This window comes from Ochotona curzoniae, unplaced genomic scaffold (assembly GCF_017591425.1).
Source record: "Ochotona curzoniae isolate NIBS_2020 unplaced genomic scaffold, NIBS_Ocur_1.0 scaffold_4763, whole genome shotgun sequence".
Lineage (NCBI taxonomy): Eukaryota > Metazoa > Chordata > Mammalia > Lagomorpha > Ochotonidae > Ochotona > Ochotona curzoniae.
In genome coordinates, this window is record NW_024467123.1 from 2,003,430 (window position 1) to 2,023,552 (window position 20,123).

At 54.3% G+C, this 20,123-nt stretch overlaps 1 protein-coding gene across 7 annotated transcripts in view; it reads right to left on the reverse strand.

The window, feature by feature from the left end:
* Positions 1 to 296: 296 nt before the first annotated feature.
* The window catches only part of MARCHF8 (membrane associated ring-CH-type finger 8), a 106,453-nt gene continuing 86,626 nt past the window's right edge, over positions 297 to 20,123 (reverse strand). For 6 of the 7 annotated variants that reach the window (XM_040970419.1, XM_040970415.1, XM_040970416.1 and 3 more), the window contains 5 exons: positions 8,260 to 8,342; positions 7,202 to 8,032; positions 5,408 to 5,588; positions 3,737 to 3,884; positions 297 to 3,422 (listed from right to left, as the gene is read on the reverse strand). In XM_040970419.1, coding sequence (XP_040826353.1) covers positions 3,118 to 3,422; positions 3,737 to 3,884; positions 5,408 to 5,588; positions 7,202 to 8,032; positions 8,260 to 8,342 — 1,548 coding nt within the window. In that variant the 3' untranslated portion in view covers positions 297 to 3,117. The remainder of the gene's footprint in view (positions 3,423 to 3,736; positions 3,885 to 5,407; positions 5,589 to 7,201; positions 8,033 to 8,259; positions 8,343 to 20,123) is intronic. The other variant, XM_040970422.1, reaches the window with a different exon arrangement.

Sequence of the window (20,123 nt, forward strand, 5' to 3'; positions counted from 1 at the left end):
CCAACTGCGGGGCCAGTCCTGTTCCTCCATCGTCAGCCAGAGGAAGCGTGCCCTCACTTGCCTGCGTGCAACCTGGCAACCGGTGCCGATGCCTTTCCTCGGAGAGCCCCTGTGAGTCCCAACTTGAACCTGACCTTCTCGGAAGCACACTGGCGTGGGGCTTACTCCGGGGTACTCCCCGTGCGCCCCACTCACGCATGGTGGCGTCAGGCTGCCTGACGGCCTGGGACGGGGCTGAGCCCAGAGTGTCCGCCCCTCCCACCAGGCTCCAGGCAGGCAAGCACTCCTCGGCAATACCGCTTTAGAAAGACGAGCTTTATTGCTGCATTTGGGCATCCCCACGTGTCACCACACACGCGGCCCCCGCCCCGCCCCCCACGCGCACACACACACACACACACACACACACACAGAGTTATTCACCAGGATACAGAGACACACTGCACACACACGGGAGAATATAAAACTAGACATTTAGGTTGCTAGAAACGCGAGAAAAAAATTCCCAGTGTGAAGTGTCTTTTAGAACTATGCCGCATGGGCCAGTGTGAATTTGGTTTTGAAAAAGTCAACCTTCTGGAAACACTGGGCTGCCAGGTGTACCGACCAGACGCATGTTTGAGCCAGGGAGGAGGCTCCTGTCTCCCGGTGGGGCTGCCTGCCCCAGGGGCGCACATGGAGGTACTCAAACCCACCACCAGGCATAGGAAGGTTTCCAACGTGCCTGCAGAGAGCCACGCCCCCCAGGCCATGGGGGGGCGGGGAGGATCCTTAACCCCTACGGTGCACCCCACCTGCCCACGCCGCCCAGGCAATCACAGGTGGGTTTGGAAACCAGGCCCACACTGTTGAAGACAACGGGGGCAGGACCAAGAAAAAGAAAGGCGTCAGAAGCCTGGTGCAGGCAGAGACCTCCACAGGCCGCAGACATGAGCGCAGAGGCCAGCCTGCAGCTGGTGGCCAGTGTGTGAGAACAGCATCTAGGTGGCTGGCTGCTGACACCCCTGGGACAGCTCTCCCTCCCCCCTCCTGATCCCGAGACCCCCAAGACCTTGCCCTGGTTTCTACCTGGTCTGCCAGACACCATTTTCTCACAGAAATGGCAATGCAAGGTGCGGGGCACATGGGGACTCAGCAGCCCCTCAAAGGCACCTTGTGGGTGAACACAGGCAGCCCCCAGGAGCAGGTAGACCTGCAGCTGTTACCAGGGCAGCCCTTGCCGGCCTTTGCCTCCCCCACAGATGCAGGGATCTGAGGGCGAGGAGAGAGGCCAACGGGAGGTGGATGCGGACGGTAGGGGCAAGGAGGCAAAGGGGTCAGGCCTTCTGGAACTGAAAGGAGAAGCCTTCACAGGCCTGCCTGGCTGGACCCGGGAGGGAGAGGAGGATCCGGGGGCACCTCAGCTCTAAAGCAGTGCCGGCCTTGCCAGGGCTGTCTCCACGAAGCGCAAAGCCTCAGGGCTTCCGCAGTCCAGGGAAAGCTATTCCGAACTTTTCGGGTTGGGGGAGAAGAGAGTTAGAGGGAGGAGGGCTCATACTTTAAACAAATCCATTGTGGCCTTCACTGTCAGAGGGTGATGAGGCAGTGCACAGAGTTGCTAAGGGCTACAGGCACGGCTGTGCTGGGAGCCAGCCAACCAGAACGGGCAAGTCTGAGGCTGCCTGGTATCCCCAGGTGAGAAGGGACGTGGGTAATTGCACTTGGGGCACAGTCAGCACAGACACCGCCTAGGGAGAACGGGGAGGGACAGGCTGCTTGGGAGCCGGCTGCGACAGCATGGCACCTGCTTGGTCTGGGGAGGGTCCTGACGTGGTGGGCAGCTCTACAGACTAGAGTCTGTGAGTGCAGAGGCCACCCTACTCCCCCTGGCTCTCAAAACCCAAGGCTAGGGCTTCCACTGGCCAAGGCCAGGCTCATGGAGGCCCTCAGGTCCTTGGTCTCTTCCAGGGGCTGGATGCGTAGCCCTATGGAACTGGGGGTGAAGGAGAACTTCCTCAGAGTTCCCAAAGGGACAGAGGCCATTTGATGGGGATGCTTTGGGTTCTGTTGTTTCAGAAGAAAAAAAAAGTACAGAAGGTAATCCCTGAAGAGAACAGACCACGAGTGGGGCTGAGACCCCTCACTGTTCAGTCCAATTAAGGCAACGGGCAGGTGGGTGTTGGGCTAGGGACATGGCAGAGGTGGCCCCTGGGTCCTCAGCCCTCGGCCAGGACTCCACATACAAGTCAGCAGGAGGCAAGTGTGGGAGCAGCCACGTGTGGCCAGCGCCACCTGCAGGTCTACCTGTGAGAGCGTTTTCCAAACCCTCGGTCCCCTTCCACACAGACCTCAAAGCCCCTGCCTCCAGCACTGACCACAAAGAGCAAGTACACAGCACATGTGTCTGAGGTAACGACTCATCGGAGAGCAGCTTCAAAGCCCCAAGTACTCGCTGCGCAGCATCCACGGCCCCAGCGGACACCTGCCGAGGAAAACCTCACCCCATGGGTCTCTTCCACGTTTGCTCTCCATCCTCTTAGAACACGTAAGGCAGAGAGGGCTGTGCACCTACCAGGACGTAAACTGAACAAGACGGTGACAAAGGGAAGGCTTCTGGGTGCAACGTGAAGTGCTGGTCCTTCCGGATGCACGTATCCCTTCTGTAAAGTGCTGTCTCCTTAGCACAGCACGCACTGGCAGACACAGAGCGCCAGGCCCGGCCCGTGGGCAGGAGCACGTGCCTGGAGGGGCCTCCCTCCCCCTCCCTTCTCTCCCACCATTCCCAGTGCGGGAAGGGCCGGCCGTGCCCAGGGCCTGGTCCGGTACCCAGACTCGGCCATCAGGCATGGCGTGTTCCTCCCTCCTCCTGCCTGGACCCATGGGTAACTCCACCTGGCCCCCAGGATGGCTCAGTGTGGTCTTGACCTTCCCTTCCACATAGCAGCCTCAGCAGAGGGGACCCGGCCCAGTCCTGCTCACAGGAGGGCTTCCCGGAGGAGGGTTCGGAGAGAGGAGCCGCCAACAGCAGTCACGTGCCCGGCAGTCTAGGCTATTGAAGGCCGTAAGAAAAGGGCACGACGGGCAGCGAGCCACGGCCAGCAGCTCCGGGCAGATGGCAGCCTCTGCAGGCGCGCACGGTCAGACGTGGAGAACTTCTGCCCCACTGTCCTCGGGTTCTGAGCAACAGGAAGAGTTTGTGTCGGAACGACAGGCTCCACGTCCATCCTTGGTGTCCAAGTTGGGCTCTGTTAGTGCCGATTTCTCAAAAATACTCTTCTTGCTAGTTTCTGGGCAGTTCTGCACATAGATCACTCTGTTGTAGGCCTTGAGCCTCTTCCACAATTGCACATACACTTTGCACTGAACGTACATGAAGAGCAGCCCCCCAGTGAAGCCAATGGCCACGACCACCAGTTTAGTCCAAAAGGGCCACTCCAGGATCCCTGCAAGGGAGAAAGCACAGCTGGCCAATCAGTAGGTCTGACGCCTGGGGGTCTTCCTTCGCTCGACCCTGCTTCCGCCAAGGAGGAGCAGAGCGCGGCCTCTTCGCTCTGCTCCGCCATGAGGCAGTCCTGGAGACTCGATCCCTTCCCACTGGATTTCAAAGATGGCCGCCAGAGCAGGAGCAACTTGCCCACAGGAGACCTGGTGCTCACTGGCCCTACCACCTCCCAATCCTGGCATCACTGGGTCTGACCGGGGTAATGATCCGCTCCTAAGCAGCCCCTGGAACTCACCTGCCCGCTGCAATACCCACCTGTGACCTGCCCCTGCTTGATCTCCTCGGTGGTGCGGTCGATGAGCACGTACAATGACCAGACCACGCAGGTGATGGCGATGACGTGGAACGTCACGGAACACATGATCTTCCGGCGCTCACTGGCCGTCATCTGCAGCTTCTCCCACTGCAAAGACAGCACGCGTGCCACGCATGAGGATGCAGCCGGGGAGGATCTGCTCCCCCACCTGGATGAACCATGCCCCAAACACCCAAAGCTGCTGTCACAGCACTTGAACCAGGCTGCAGGCGATGGACAGAGGCTGGGCTTGAGATGAGGCTACACCACCACTCGCACCTCTCTGCTTACTCCCACAAGCTCATCTCCAATGGCCTGACAGAGGAGTGTAGGATCTCGGTCCTGATGGGGACACGGTGGCTCGAGACCCCGGGGGCGTATGTTACGTGGCCCTGCCTTGCTGACTGACATGGATGAGCGGAAGAGGATTGATGATGCCACGACACAGCAGCAGATGGCCATGCTACGTGGTGAAGGTGAATGGCAGAAGGTGCTCACTCTTTTGGTCCTCTGCTACTCTGCAGCAACAGCCTGGGATCGGTGCTAAGAGTTCCTGGTACAAGCAGGCTCTGCCAGTCCCTTCTCCGCTAGGAGTTCATACATTTACTCCAAAGAGCCAGACTTTTTCATCTACCAGCTTCCGAATCAGAAGAAAACAGAGAGGAGGAGAGAAAGAACACAGTGTGAACGCTCTGGGGACGCTTTCCAACTCCAGCCAGGCCTTGCTCCAAGGGGCTCTCCATAAACAACCCTGGTGCTGCAAGACCCCCACAGATGGTACCCCAGAATTAGCAGGCATTACTTGGGCCATTCATTATTTAAGGAGTCTGCACCTGCCTCCTCTGACATCCCGCCACCTCCGACTGCCAAGTTCCCGGGCTGCATTCTGTACCCACAAACCCCGGCCACATCCCAGGAGACCTGCATCTCCACCCTTTTGACTCAGAGAGTTCACCTCCTCCCTCTGGCTGTGTGCTTTTACCCACAGACATGGTGGCTCCCCAGCCTCTTTCTCTTGGCCTCCAAGTCTCACCAATGCTTCCAGAACTGCTGAGACCCAAACTTCCCATGAGGCCACGACCACTGCACCTGCCCAGCAGAAGGGAGGCCCACGGTAGCATTGCCTTCTCTGAGCATCTGACATGCGTGTCCCTACACTGCCATCCAGAAATGAATTCCTCTGCAGTTCTCATGCTCAGGTTTTGAGACAGGTATAGCTAGTCTTTTGTCCCTCCCAACAGAGCCTTCAGCACTGGGCAGCTGGACAAACCACTGCAGGTCAGGGCCAGGCACAGGATTCCTCACAACAGGGGCAGTGGGCTCAAGGGGGCCTGGGCTTAGCTGCCTCTCCCCAGCCAGCAGGGGCCCTACGGGTGCAGACAGATCAACTCTGTGCCACGTGGGCCCAGCGCTGAGGAGAGCCGCTCACTCCGATGTGCGGTCCTCGGGAGAGACGTGACAAAACTGTCACCAAGGACAAACCCAGACTCAGTATCACGTGACCATCTGTGGGCAGGGCCAGGAGAGTAACAGACAGGCAAGGAAACTTGAGGGTCCACAGGGCCAGAAACCCCGCAGCTTGGAGCCAGCCAGAGAGCAGGCCCTGGCTCTCTGCCCCTACGTGTGCACACCTTCCTCAGAGGCTTCAGCTTGGTCTCCATGATGAACTCGTACTTGCAGAGCTCACAGCAGCGTGTGTCCGAGCTCTTGATCCACTGCTGCAGGCAGGCCTGGTGCACGAAGTGCAGGCTCCCCGTGCAGTGGCAGGGGGTGATGAGGGGGCTCTCGTCGTCTCCCTCGCAGTGACAGATCCTGCGTCAGAAGGAGAGGTGGTCACTGCCAGAAGGGCCCCCCAATCCCCCACGGCCCGCTCCGCTCTTGGATGCAGACGCCACAGGTTGGCGAGCAGCACAGCACGTGTGTGTACACACACACACACACACACAGATGAAGATGGCCATGGCGGCTGCCTCGTGCCTGCTTGCCACAAAGGCGTGGGAGGTCTGTGCGGCACAGGGGGAAGCAACACAGCAAACGACAGCGTGCTCGTGTCTCCACAAACACTCACGGGCTTTCCTCAGACACAGCGTGCAGCCATCTTCCCAGCAGAAGATGTTAAGATGATTTCCACATCCACTGAAGCCAGCGAGCTACCTTCCAAGTGCACCACAACGAATGGCAAAGACGAGGAGCTGGCCTTTTAGCTCTCATCCCTAACTTCACTCACACACCACTACTCACTTCCTCCATCGCTCAGTGAATGAACCATGCCGGGAACTGAAAACTCACCAGGAAAAGGTGCTGCCATCTCTTTTGAATCCTAAGTGTCTGTGGTCTCCAAGGAGCCAAGCAGCAGGACACGGCCACTAACCCCAAAGGACCGACTATCTTACAGAAGGAACGGGATTTCCCAGCTGCCAGGGAGGAGAGACACCTGTCCTTAAAGGAGCCAGGCTTTGGCCTGGGAGGTCTGCGTCAGTGACAACGTTTCTGATCCAACTGCCAGAAAACATTAACAGCTGCTGCCAAGCAGGAGAGACTGGGCCAAGGACAGAACAGGCCAGGCCCAAGAATGGCTAAAAAAGCAAGCTCTGAGCGGCCTGGGAGGCTGGATCAGGACGACGCACAAGGGATGGTAACAGTGCATATCGGAGGGGTGGGCATTCAACCTAGCGATTAAGACACCCGGGTCCCGGGTCATGGCACCTGGCTCCAATCCCACACACCAACTCCTGACTCCAGCTTCCGGCCAACGCAGGCCCTGGGAGGCAGCACTGACGCTCCAGCAACTGGGTTGCTGACACTGACACAGGGGACCTACGGTGGGATTCCCGACTCCTGGCCCGGCCCTAGCCTTTGTCCCACTCCAGCCACTGGGAACAACTGGGCAGTTGTAGGATGAACCTCCAGTTCCTTTTGTCTCTCAGATGCATAAGCAGTTGCATCTGGGAACTGGGAAGTGGAAGATGGCCCTGAACAGAAATGGCCGTGTCGAATGGGAGGGGAGGAGAGGCAGAAGGAGAGGGCGACAGACTGGGACCAGCCAGCAGCCGGGCAGAGCCACTCCCATGCCCGCGGGGACAGGGCAGAGAGGCCGGGTAGGGCGGCCTGGGCCATGCAGCACGAAGGCCACAGAGACTATTTTCCTTTTTCCAGCTTCTTTAAGCAAAGTCTACTTATCTTTCCTTGAGAGCGGTCAGCTTGGCCTTTCCCAGGCGCAGCTGCTTCTTTCACCACCTGGCAGTCTAGCTCGGGTCTCGTTTCCTAGACATCAGCTTTCAAACACCCATACTCCATCCTTCAGAGGGAAACACGGACCCCCAACTGGCTACCACCACCTTCCTGGGACCTCACACGCTAGAGCAACAGGGGGCTACGGAGGTGCACACAGGCACAGCCGGGGTGGCAGCTTCTGGCAAACCAACCTGCAGGCATCCCCTGATGCGGACACAGGAGACGCGAGGGGCCGTTTCTCAGGAGTGGGGGAAGGACAGTCGAGGTCACTGTCCTTTTCCACGGAACACAGGGGGGCCCGCACGACCCCACCCGTCAGCCTGATGGATGTGCTGTCCTCAAAGACATCGTCGTCCCCCATGTCGTCAGAGCAGAAGCCCGTGCTCCCAGCCAGCCCGCTGGAGGCCTTGGCGGTGCGCGGGGCAAGGACACAGCTCTCCAGCTCCTGGAACCTGTGCAGACTGCTGGCGCTCGAGCCGCGGGACAGCGACAGCAGGTAGCGGAGCAGCCGCCGGCTGCGTGATGCAGCCTGGCCGTCTGCCGGCTCATCCAGGAGTGGGACACGCACACTGCCCTTGCCGGCATCCCCCTCAGAGGCAGACAGGGATGAAAAGCAGGAGCGCCAGGGAGCGGCCCGCAGCCTGTGGCTGGGCGTCCTCCGGTCCTTGAGAGGGAACCCGCTCATCCCGAGACAGGGGCCCTGAGGGAGTGTCAGTCGGCCTTCCGAGCAGGTTCTCTCCGCGTAGTCCAAACTTGCCGGCACATCCTGGGCCTTCTCCCCAACATCGTTCAGGGACTTGGAGAATTTCAGTGCTCTTCTTGTTCTCGTGTTCCTAGTGGGCTTTAGGGCCTGCGCCCATTCCGAACCAAAGGCATCTCGCTTGGGCGCCTGTACTGTGTCTTTACAGAGAACTGTCACAGGGAGCCCTGGTGTCAGAGAACTCCGGCATGGAGGAGCTTTCAAGACAACGGCAGACTGCACGGGACTGTGGTGACAACACTCAGAAAACACTGCACTGGAACTGCATGCAGAACAGTGGGATAAAAGCACAGAGAGTAAAAACAATTTTAAAGGAGAACAGACATCAGAGCGAAGAAATGAGACTTGTGGAGCAGCTTCGAGAGCAAGCAGCATATAAAACTGGCCCAACAGCAGATTGATCAAGGGGTAAGGAGGCCCTGCAGACACCAGTGCCGCCCGGGGGACACACACCGATCCTGGCAGCCTCGGCAGCAAGCAGAGAATTACCTGCAGATGTCCTGGGTGGACGGCGTGACCGAAGTGCGAGAGAAGGCAGAGACTGGAGCTGAGGCCGACGGAGGACTCACGGCCTGCAACGACACGGCTTCGGTCAGTTCCAGGAAAGAGCCAGGGAAGACAGCGCACACTGCCTCTCGGAACTGCAATGCGTGCAGAACCCAGCAACAGCCACCCTTCCCACTGCTCAGGGAGGAGCATGCATCAAAAGTGTGCAAGTCTGAGCAAAGCACACCTTCTCTCATCTGTGCATAGAAGTGATGGGCCGGGGCCACCTGAGCTGGCCTGGGGGTGGTGGCGGTGAGGGCCTGCTTGCGACAAACTGGGCACTGTATCTGGAACTAGGCAATGCCACCACCAAAATGTGGCAGCTGAAACTGCTCAGGAATCCCTAGGCAACTCAAGTTCACTTGGTGCATATCTGAGTCAGGAAACCAAGTATTGTCAGGTGCTACGCAAACACGAGAGACGGGTGAGCTGCACAGTGCCAGCCTCCCGCTTGCACACGCCGCGCTCTCCCCTGGGTCCTGGGGTGACCCTATCCAAGGCAGGCCGACTGGACACCTCTGGTCCACAAAACCTCACTGTCCTGTGCCAGCTGTTGATAAAAAAGGAAGACTGCCTCGCCACAACGCTACCAACCCACAGTTCAGCTGGGGACCAAGGAGAGAGAGCCGAGCACAGAAGGTTCCCAAGAGATCTAAACTTGGACTTGCCAATTGGAAAATTTGGAAGAATGTGAGGGCAAAGGTTACAGGGCAGAATGGGGCCTCTGTAGGGTGCCCGAGTCGGTGGAAAGAGCAAGAACTCACAGCAGGCAAAGACAAACAGGGAGGAAGTAGGATGCAGGGAGAGCAGAGGCTAAAGGTACAATTCCACCACTCAAGGCCAGCAGGCTCCCCTGCCAGCTGGGGTGGGGGGTGGGTGATGGGGGTGGGACATGCGTGCGCACACCAAACTCCTCCCTCCTTGGAAGGAGTGAGCTCCAGCTTTGTGCACCCACACCGACCTCAGGCCAACGCTGCTCAATCTGTCCCAAGCAGGCCCACACTCCCACGCACTGCCCCCAGGCCAGCTCAGGTGGCCCCGGCCTATCACAGCTGCACACCAGCCCATGATTCCCTGCTGAGATCTCAGCTCTAGTCTTCTTAAGTAATTTACTTATTCATTTGAAAAGTAGAGTAATGGTAGCAGGGGGGAAGAGCTTCCATCTAGTAGTTCACTTCCCAAATGGCCACAGCAGCCAGGTCTGGTCCAGGCTATCTTCTGCTGCCTCCGTAGCAACAGCAGCAGGAAGCTAGACAGGAAGTAGAGCAGGCAGGCCTAGAACCGGTGCTCCAGTATGGATGCTGATGATGCAAGCAGCGCCTCAAACTGCTGACCCATGGTGCCGGCCCCACCCCCTTCCTCGGTGCCACTCCTGGTTGGCACTCGACCCAGGCTGGCACTCGATCTATGGGCTCCTGGCTTCAGTCAGCCACCCAAACAGGTACCCACAAGGGCTTGACTGGGCCATTCCCCAGGACTCTGTCTTCCTGGCCAGTGTGAGGAAGCCCACTTGTCCTCCACGTACCTAGTCCAGGAAGTCACCATGGGATGTGCTGAAGAGAAGCAGTGCCGCTCTATTTCCAACATCCTGCCTCTGAGCCACCCATGATTCTTATCCAACTGGACGTCCATATGGCAATAATGGTCAGAGCACTGAAGACATCTCCCAAGAACCCCTTCACTCCTTACTGAGAATCTTCTTGAAACACAGGGAGGGCATTCCAGCACCAGGGGGAAGACGCAGCACTGTCCTCCAGGCCACATAGCACCAGCCAGCTTGTCCTCCAGTACCCTCCTCTCAGGGAGGCCACGAAGGCCCCCGTCTCAGGGGTCAGCGCCCAAGGCTTTGTGCTACTGGGGGAATTCACTGTGAAGCACGAGGGAAACAGGCCGGAATCCCCAGGCTCCCGCAGTCTGTGTGATCGTAGTCATTTGGTTCTAAGGCTGCTCTGAGATTGACGGCTGTCCTCAACTTGTTGCCCCTCCTTTTACGTCTCAGGGTTACCGGCTCTGTGCAGCACCTGTAGGCTAGGCCACAGGCTGCAGGGAAATATAAGCTGCCACCATCCCACCCTAGATGGAAGTAGGGATGTGCGGCTGCGTGCGCCGCCTCGTCCCTGCCATGGGGCGGCCTCTTCGCCAGCACTGTGGGGACTGATGTTTAGGAAGATGCTGCTGCCCCTTCTGAAGGACAGGAAATGGAGATTTCCCTGGGACCTCCCTCCTTGTGGTCCTCAAAAGCACAAAGACCCTCACGGACCCAAGCATATTTCCCTATCTTCTGAAGGAAAGGCAAACCCTGCGAGAGTGTGTGGGCATCTTCTCAGGGGACGGACACCCGGCCAGGGTCCATGTCCCGGGAGGAGACAGCTCTCAGACTGCAAGCAAAATAGAAATGGTCTCTCATCCCTTCTGAACTCAGGGGTGTGGGCCACACCTTGCCTGCCTGAGATGGGGAACAGGAGTAAGGCCAAGTTCCAGGGGGAGGAGGGCAGAGCCTGGGAGCCAGCAGAGCCTTCTAGACCATCCCCACACATGGCAGGACCTGCGTTCACTTGCCCATCATTTCTCGTCTCTGCTGCCTCCCGGTCAACTCACACAGATATGGCTGCACTGGCACCAATGCCAAGGCTAATGAGACAGCAACAGCATGCCAGAGGGCACTGCAGCTGGCAGCGTGGATCTGCACTGCTTCACCTGCCTCAGCATCCTCTGCTCTAGTCCCTTCTAACTCTGCAGGACATGCTGTGCCCGTGACACCCCAGCTCAGCCAGCCTCCCAAGACGGAACCACTCTCCTTTACTAAAGTGCAACAGCCTCTGACTCCTGCTTTGAGAACAGGAAAACCAGCTCCCCTAAGAAGCTCCCATCACCAGCTACACAGCACATGTCCTAAGTTCAGGACCCACCCACATGCACAATAAAAGCGACCTGTTAGGGGTCTCAAATGGAGCAAAATCTACCGGTCAACCAGCAAGGGTCCGAGAGACTGGCCTGAGCGAAAAGCAGAGGTGGATTCCATACCATTGTGGTACGGAGTCAGGACAAGTGGAGCGCACAGCCACAGCAGGCAAGCAGGGAGCCCCAGGGTCGGGGCTGCACGACACTGAACCCCAAGCACACCTCTGCTCTCCTTTTCACCAGGACTCCACAAGCCCTGGCAGGAGCTGCTGGTGTTCAGGAGGAGAACAGCCAGGCCAAGCCAGGAAACGCAGCCCTTGTCCCTCGCAGGTTTTCCGTGGTTCTCAGAAGTTTCCAGTCATTAGAAGGAATGCGCAGCAACCTCAAGACAAAGCAATTCCACTAGAAATCCCCTCTTCTGACACTGTCACAGCCAGTCCCGCCCAGACCAGTCTCAAGTGCCGCCTTTCCTTGGAGATTCCCCTCTTTTAAACCATTTCAGTGAGCCTGTTCGGACTATGGCAGCAATCAGCTCCACTCCCATCTCCACCTGCGAGGGGGCGGCCCTCGGGAGCAGGGCTGGCCGGCTGGCTCCGCACACCACACCTTCCCACACTGCTTCTTTACACAGCTGCTGTCCGGCCTCCCCCTCTTCTCTACAGCAAACCCCACCAGGCCTCCTCACCGCTCGCCAGCAAAGCCACCTGTCAGCATCTGTGGTCCCGGACCCCTAGCAAACGCGGGGACAAAGAGAAAGCGCAGTGGGCTTTGCTTGGCGTCAAGGCAGGAAGGACTGGTCCCGGAGGGCGAGAGGCAAGCACGGACCATGTTCACGGCTGATCTCCAACTGCCCTCAATCAGATCGGTGACCCCAGAGAAGAGGGGGAAAGGGCAGACAGGTGACCCCTAAAACACGAAAATGCCCCATCTCTGTCACAAGGACAAGCAAACGGCAGCAACAGCGCTGCTGAGTTTCCCCGACAACCACAAACCTCCAATGTTCGTCATCCTTTCCCTGCAAGTCCACCTGCCTCATGCTGTAAGAATGGGTCTAGGGCCCGATGCAGTAGTCTAGCAGCTGAAGTCGTCTTGCACATCCTGGGATCCCGCGTGGGCACCAGTTCATGTCCCAGCGGCCCCGTTTCCCATCCAGCTCCCTGCTTGTGGCCTGCGAGGGCAGTTGAGGACGGCCCAAAGCCTTGGGATCCTGCACCTGTGTGGGAGGATCCTGGCTCGTGGCTTCAGATAAGCTCAGCTCCAGCCACTGCAGCCACTTGGTTGAGTGAATCAGTGGACAGAGGATCTTCCTCTATCTCTCCTCTGTATATCTTGACTTCCAATGAAAATAAACAAATCAATCTTAAAAAAAGAAAAAAAAAAGAATGGGTCTAATCCTGGGTTTCTGGTTTATGTTTGATTCATTTCCCGCTTCTTTGGGAGAAGTGCCTAGAACACAGCAGCACTGGGCGGGCCGGACCAGGCTCCCTCTCTATCAGCCCACATCTCAGCCACGTCTGTACATCAGCTGTCCACCTGCCCGACTCCGACGGGGCGATCCGTGGGCACACTGCTCCTGACTCCTTCCCAGGCTGCCTTCTGAGAAACGTACTTTGAGCCTGTGGCCCTGGTGTCAGCACAGGGAGACAGCCCCACCCTGGGGCAGTCGCAACACTTTGTCCTCTGAGGAACGAATCCCCACACGCCTGCAGGAAGAGGTTTGTCTTGCAGCACTGTTGGTGACGGTCAAGTTCTCGCATCAACCTTGATGCTAGTTACCCTCCGAGCTGACGCAGCCTGCACTCTCCACTCCACGGACAAGCACGGCACGTGCAGCAAACAGGGAAACGCTCAGGGTGCCCAGGGAGGAACACGCAGCAAGCAGCCCGCTGAGAGAAGCAGCCCTGCCGAGGCAGGCCAGGGCACCTGGGGGAGGGGGACACCGACCGTCCACAAACACCACTGCAGCATTACTCCAAGGCCAGACACACAGCTGGCAGTCTGAGAAGTAAAACAAGGGGCAGGCATTCTATGCTGAGATGAAGATGCTATTGGGATGCCCATATTCCACAGCACAGTGTCCGGATGGAGGCCTGGTTCCGCTCTCGATTCTGGCTGCCTGCTAACGCACACACTGGCAGGTGGCAGGGGATGGCTCAACCATTTCGGTCCCTGACCAGGATTCCAGCTTTGGCCTAGCCCAGCCCTGGCTATTGCTGACACTTGGGGAGCAAGCCGGCAGATGGCTCTCCTGCTATCTTGCAAGTAAGATCAAACAAACAGACTTTTAAATAACTATCAAATTACAAATAAACTCCAACAATTTTCCAACTCTAGGTGAACAGGGGCCCAGCACAATAGCATAGTGGTTAAAGTGCTTGCCTTGAACACACCAGGATCCTATATGGGCGCCGGTTCTAATCCCTGCAGCCCCACTTCCCATCCAGCTCCCTGCTTGTGGCCTGGGAAAGCAGTCGAGGATGGCCCAAAACCTTGGGACCCTGCAACCACATGGGAGACCTGGAAGAAGCTCCTTGCTCCTGGCCTCAAATTGGCTCAGCTCCAGCTGTTGCGGCTGCTTGGGGAGTGAACCATCGGACGGAAGATCTTCCTCTCTGTCTCTCCTCCTCTCTGTATTTCTGACTTTCCAATAAAAAAATAGATAAATATTAAAAAAAAAAAAAACAAGAGACTCATTTAGTGGATCATGGCCTAATTTTTAAAAAATGAAAACAGAACAAAGCAGAAGACGGCAGAGCGCATCTGATCTGACAAGGGAGAAGTGAGGGAAGTGGCTTTCAAGGCAAAACTGACTTGTTACTGTGGCTCCCGGTCTGCACCAGCACTGGTTCTACAAAGCATCTGAACAAGCAAACCAGAAAGGGCCACCTAAGTCAGCAAGGAGATCACATTCTGTCACTGGCCCAAAGTCGAGGCTAGACGAGTCCTACTGCGGGTTCCGACAGTGCCCGAACCAGGCCGTGCCCCACGTGCACACACCTTTCCAGTGCCCACGAGAGCTCCCGCTGCTGTGTGATTAAACCCCCACACACTCATCATCACACTTCTCTCACCGACTGTGAGTCCGCACACGGCATGCTAAGATTCTGCGCTCACTCCCCTCCCTGCCCTCCTGGAGACCCCGGGGGAGGACGCAGCTGCCTGGCGGCTGACATCCTTGTATTCCACTCCACCCGACACACTGCTGGTTGCCCCACAGGGGCCCTGCCCACCCCCACATTCGCCTGGGCGATTCATCTTCCAACCGCCCCTTCTGCCACCAGCCAGAGAGAATCCTCTGCCCATTAGGGCACCTAGGATTCCATGGGACTTGTGTGTACCAACCAAGATGATCTCCCTATTTCACAGACAACTGGGCTGCACAGGAAGGACACCACACTGCACCTACGAGTCCTGGGCGTTGGGGTAGGGTGGCTTTTGGGGAGCAGTCTGGACACCCCACTAACCAGGCTCAGCAAGCTGCTAAAGGTATTCACACTGAAAAACATCAGTCTGCTCCCCTCTGCCCCTGCCCCTGGTCCTGTCTCACTCGGGGTTGGGATCCTGACGTGTACACGCTGGGATTATGTGTCTGCACATCCTGGTGAGCGCAGAAGCCATTCTGTCGAAGCCAAGGCTTCATTATGAGATTCTGACTTCCAAAAATAAATCCTCAGTCACATTCAATGGCACAAATGAACCACAATTAAAGAAGGAGAGGCCTTGTGTGGCTGCAGTGAGAAACACTGGGTGACCCTGCATCGAGGACTGTGCGAGAGCCAGTTTTCTCCAGCAGCGATTACAGCTGTCCAGCCCAGGGCAGACACACAGCCCAGCCCAGGTCCCACGGGCCAGGGTGGAGGACGAGAATGACTCAAAGCCGACACGATTTCCACCGAAAATGACTGATGAGCACGCTCCATTTGGTAGCACCGACACTGGTTACAGTTAGGCACGCAGCACAGCAGCAGCGGCCGCCACCACCCGTCACAACATCGCTGCTGGAGTCCGTGGTCGAAGGCATTTTCTCCAAGCTTCTCCCACAGCTGGCATCTGCCTGCAGGTCACTAGGTCATGAGAAACCATTCTGAGCACTGAGGGCTTTGCAGGCCCAGAAACTACAGACGTGGGAAGGCTCAAAACCACCAGGAACTATACAAAAGAAGGGTTAAGTCGTTCCCCACTCAAAATAGTCTTTAACTTCTGTAACTTCCTTCAGCCAAAAATCCACCTTTGAGAGGATCCTCAGGGCAGAAGCACTGGCCTTGGACTCAAGTCCTCCATGTTCCGGGGACCCTCCACTGAGCACATCACCCACTGAGGGGTTAATGATTTAAAACTCAGGTTACTGATCCAAGGGGATACCACAGACATCAAAACCAGCAGAGATGCGCTTCCTACCACCCCGGGGACAGACACGTCCATCACCAAGAACACACTCCTGAACCCTGCAGATTAACTTCAGCTCACCATCGCCCACCCACCTGGGAGGAAGACAGCTTGCTTCCACCCAGGCTCCTGGGGCCACCCTTGGTCCAAGGTAAGCAAAATTGCAAAGGGTGAACCCTGGGTCCGGGAGTAAGCACCTAATGGGAACCCCAAAGGCCAGGAAAGTGGCCCAGACTTCACAGTTGAGGCTGAGTGAGTTAGAGAAGGCGACGGGGAAAGTAGCCCACTCACGGCCCATCTAAACACTGATTCAGAGACTTGCCTGAAACTCCTCCATTGCCTCCCACCCTCACCCTGGCCTCTCTGCCCCTGTCCCACAGCCTTGCCCAGCAGAACCAGCAGCTCACAGGACTCTCCTCTCACTGCTTCTCCAGCAGCACCCACCAAGGCCATGGGAGAAGCTGGGTCTGGAGCAGGACAGTTGTGTGGAAGCCAGTCTGTGTGGTGAAAACACGGCAGGTATTGGAAGACACCAGCTGAAAGAGCTGACCCCCAAGGCAGAGGCCCTGGTGTGAGATCAAGTCACTAAGCCCAGGCCCCATGAGCTGCTGATGGGGCTTCCATCCCCAGCACTGAAACAGCTGAAAACACAGCAACGCTGTCATAGCCACAAGACAAGCCAGCCCACCTGTCACTTAGCCTCTGCCAACTTCACCTCCCCCTGGCAAGCGGTCACGGGAGGGAACGGCGAGGAAAGCCTCCGGAGTTCCCAGCAATGTGTCAAACTTGCTCCCCCACCCCACCTCCAGAGCATCTGTACCAAGCAGATGGCCTAACAGTCTACCAAATTCCATCTGTGACCACGTGGAGGAAGCAGCAGCAGACACCCGGTGTACCCAAGGTTGCCACAGGGCAGAAACTGCGCTCTGTGACAACTCGCATGAGAGGGGCCTAGGGCTCCTGCCACAGATGGAGCAGCCACAACTACATGAAGCCGCCCTCCTCCACCAACTCATTGCCCTATTTCTTTTTCAAAATTTTAATTAATGTATAGGTTCTAGGGTTGTCTGCGCCCTTTCCCTAGGGTCCCTCCTCACCCACCCCACTCCCCGCACTGATTTCCCCTCTAGTTTCACAATGCAGGTCCTGCATAAACAGTCACAAGTCCATCATGGCATTGTTGAAGTGCTTCCCAACAATGTAGGTATAGACACTGACGCGGAGTCCATCATCCTACTGCTGGGATGTGCTGCGTTCTTTCACTGGGAGTCCATCTCTGGTCGGCGTGTATAGAGACACACTGCACTTTGTCATACTCTGTTATCTATCTCCTAAATTACAGAAGAAGTGAGCGCAGTCCACATGGGGCTGAAAACAACAAGTTTTCATCGATGTGAAGTTAACAACCATGCTGCTGAAATAAAAATCACAAGAGTGGTGAACACAGAAATCAAAAACCTTGTAGGAATAGATACTAGTGCATGACTCTTATGGCACAGGAGGAATTAAATTAATAACTAAAACTTCATTATTCATTATATATAGCAAAACAATGTTGAAATGGACATTTATAATCCCAAGTGTTTGCAAGCAATCCATTTAATTGATGATCAATTAACAAATGACAAGAACTTATTCAGAGAGACACAGGGATAACAGGAAGTGTGAAAAGATAAATAGATTTGTCTCTACAAAACTTGTATATTGATGGAAGTTATCTTATATTAGAACAAACATGCTACCTGACCTTTTGGGATTGACTCATTTCCCTCAGCATAATGGTCTCCAATTCGGCCCATTTGGCTGCAAATGATTGTATTTCGTTCTTTTTAACAGCTGAGTAATACTCCATATAATAGATGAACCACAGCTTCATTATCCAGTCCTTTGTTGATGGGCGTCTAGACTGCTTCCAAGTTTTTGTAATTGTCGACTGTGCTGCAACGAATACAGGGATGCAAGCTGCTTTCTCGCGTACCAGGTCCTTTGGATATATTCCTAGGAGTGCAATTGCTGGGTCATAGGTGAACTTCAAGTATTCACCATGCTGACTTCCACAGTGGCTGTACCAGCCCGCCTTCCCACCAACAGTGGAGTAGGGTTCCTTTTCCCTGTATCCTCATCAGCAGGTGCTGATGGTAGTTTTATCTCTGTGTGCCATCCTTACTGGAGTTAAGTGGAACCTCAATGTTGTTTTTATTTGAATTTTCCTTATGGCTAGGGAGCGTGAGGAATTTTCCATATGTCTGTTGGCCATCTGTATTTCTTCCTTTGAGAAGTGTCTGATCATTTCCATTGCCCATTTCTTAGCTGGTTTATTTCTTTTGCTATGGTTATGTTGCAGTTCTTTGTATATCCTGGATATTAGCCCCTTGTCCCCTACACAGTGTGCAAAGATTTTCTACCACTCTGTTGGTTGGTTGCTTTCTTACTTTGTTGACTGTTTACTTTGTTGTGCTGAAGTTTTTTAGTCTGATGTAGTCCAGCTGCCTTATTTTGGTCTTGACTTCCTTTGCTTTGGGTCATACTGTAGGAAGTCTTTGCCTGTGCCTACATCTTGTGGAGTACTTCCTACGTTTTCTTCTAGAAGTTTAATGGTTTCTTGGTGTAGATTTAGGTCCTGTACCCATTTAGATTTGATCTTTGTGTATGGTGGGAGGTGGGGACCTTGTTTTTTAGTTCTGCAGGCTGCTATCCAAGTGTCCCGACAGCATTTATTAAAGAGACCTTGTATCTTTCCTGAATTATTTTCTGTTCTTTTCTCAAAGATTAGATGGCTGTACATGGCTTCAGAGGTTTCTATTCTGCTCCATTGGTCTTCTTTTCTGATTCATCTGTACCAGTACCAGGCTGTCCTGATTACCACCACCCTAAAATGTGTCCTAAAGTCTGGGATTGTGATCCCTGCAGCTAAGGTCTTATTCTTCAGGATAGTTCTGTCTATTCATGGTCTTTTGTGCTTCCAGATGAACCTTTGTTTCATTTTTTTTTTCCAGCTCTGTGAAGAATGTTCTAGGTATTTTGATTGGAATTACATTGAATTTGTACATTTCTCTTGGTAATATGGCCATTTTGATGATATTGGCTCTACTCATCCAGGAACATGGTATATTTCTCTACTTTCTGAGGTCTTCTATTTCTTATGTCAATGGTTTGTAATTTTCCTCATAGAGATCTTCCACATCTTTAGTTAGGTTTATTCCTAGGTATTTCAGTATCTTCTGTTATTTTGAAGGGTATCATGCTGATTAGTTCTTTTTCAGCCTTGAAGTTGTTTGCATACACTAAGGCTGTTGATTTCTGTTCATTTATTTTGTACCCTGCCTCTTGACCGAACCCTCACTTAAGATCCAGCAGTCTTTTATTGACTCTTTTGGTCCCCCATATAGAGGATCATATCATCTGAAAAGCTTGACTTCCTCTTTTCCTATTTGAATTCCCGTAATTTCTTTTTCTTGCCTAGTAGCTGTTGTGAGTACTTCCAGTACTATGTTAAACAGCAGTGGTGATAGTGGACAGCCTTGTCTGGTTCCAGATATTAGTGGGAACATTTCCAATTTTTCCCCATTCAGTATGATGCTGGCATTGGGTTTTTCATAAATCGCTTTGATTATGCTGTGGAGTGTTCCTTCTTAGGCCTGTTTTGCTTAGGGTTTTTGGCATGCAAGAATGTTGAATTTTATCAAATGCTTTCTCTACTGGTTGAGATTATCATATGACTTTTATTCTTCAGTTTTTTTGATGTGGTGTATCACACTGATAGATTTGCTTATGCTAAACCATCCCTACATGCCCGGAATAAATCCCACCTAGTCTGTGTGAACTATCTGTCTAATGTACTTTTGTATTCTGTTGGCTGGAGTTCTGCTGAGAATTCTAGCATCAGTGTTCATCAAGGATATGTCTATAACTCTCCTCTGTTGTGTCTCTGTCTGGCTTTGGTAGTAAGGTGATGTTTGCTTCATAGAAAGGGTTTGGAAGGATTGCCTCCTCTTCAATTATTTTAAATTGTTTATGAAGAATTGGAGTCAGTTCCACTAGAATGCTTTGTAGACGACAGCAGAGACGCCATCTGGGCCTGGACTCTTCTTTGTTGGGAGTGCTTTAATTACTGTTTCCATCTCTGTCTCAGTTACAGGTTTATTTATATTTTCTGTTGCCTTATGATTTAGTTTTGGTATGAGTCCAGGAATCCGTCCATTTCTTGAAAGTCTCCTGATTTGTTGGCATATAATTGCCTGTAGTAACTTTTTATTATTCTCTGTATGGTTGAGGGGTCTGCTGTTATGTTCCCTTTTTCATCTTGGACACTATTAATTCTTGCCCTTTCCCGCTTTGTATGTCAGTTGATCTAGAGGGGTGCCTATTATGCTTATTTTCTCAAATAACCAACTTTCTGATTCATTGATTTTTTGGTATTGTCCTTTTGATCTCTATTTGGTCTACTTCTCTCATTTTGATTATTTCTTTTTTTCTGTTGATCTTGGGTTTTTTTGTTTGTTTGTTTTTTGCTGTTGTTT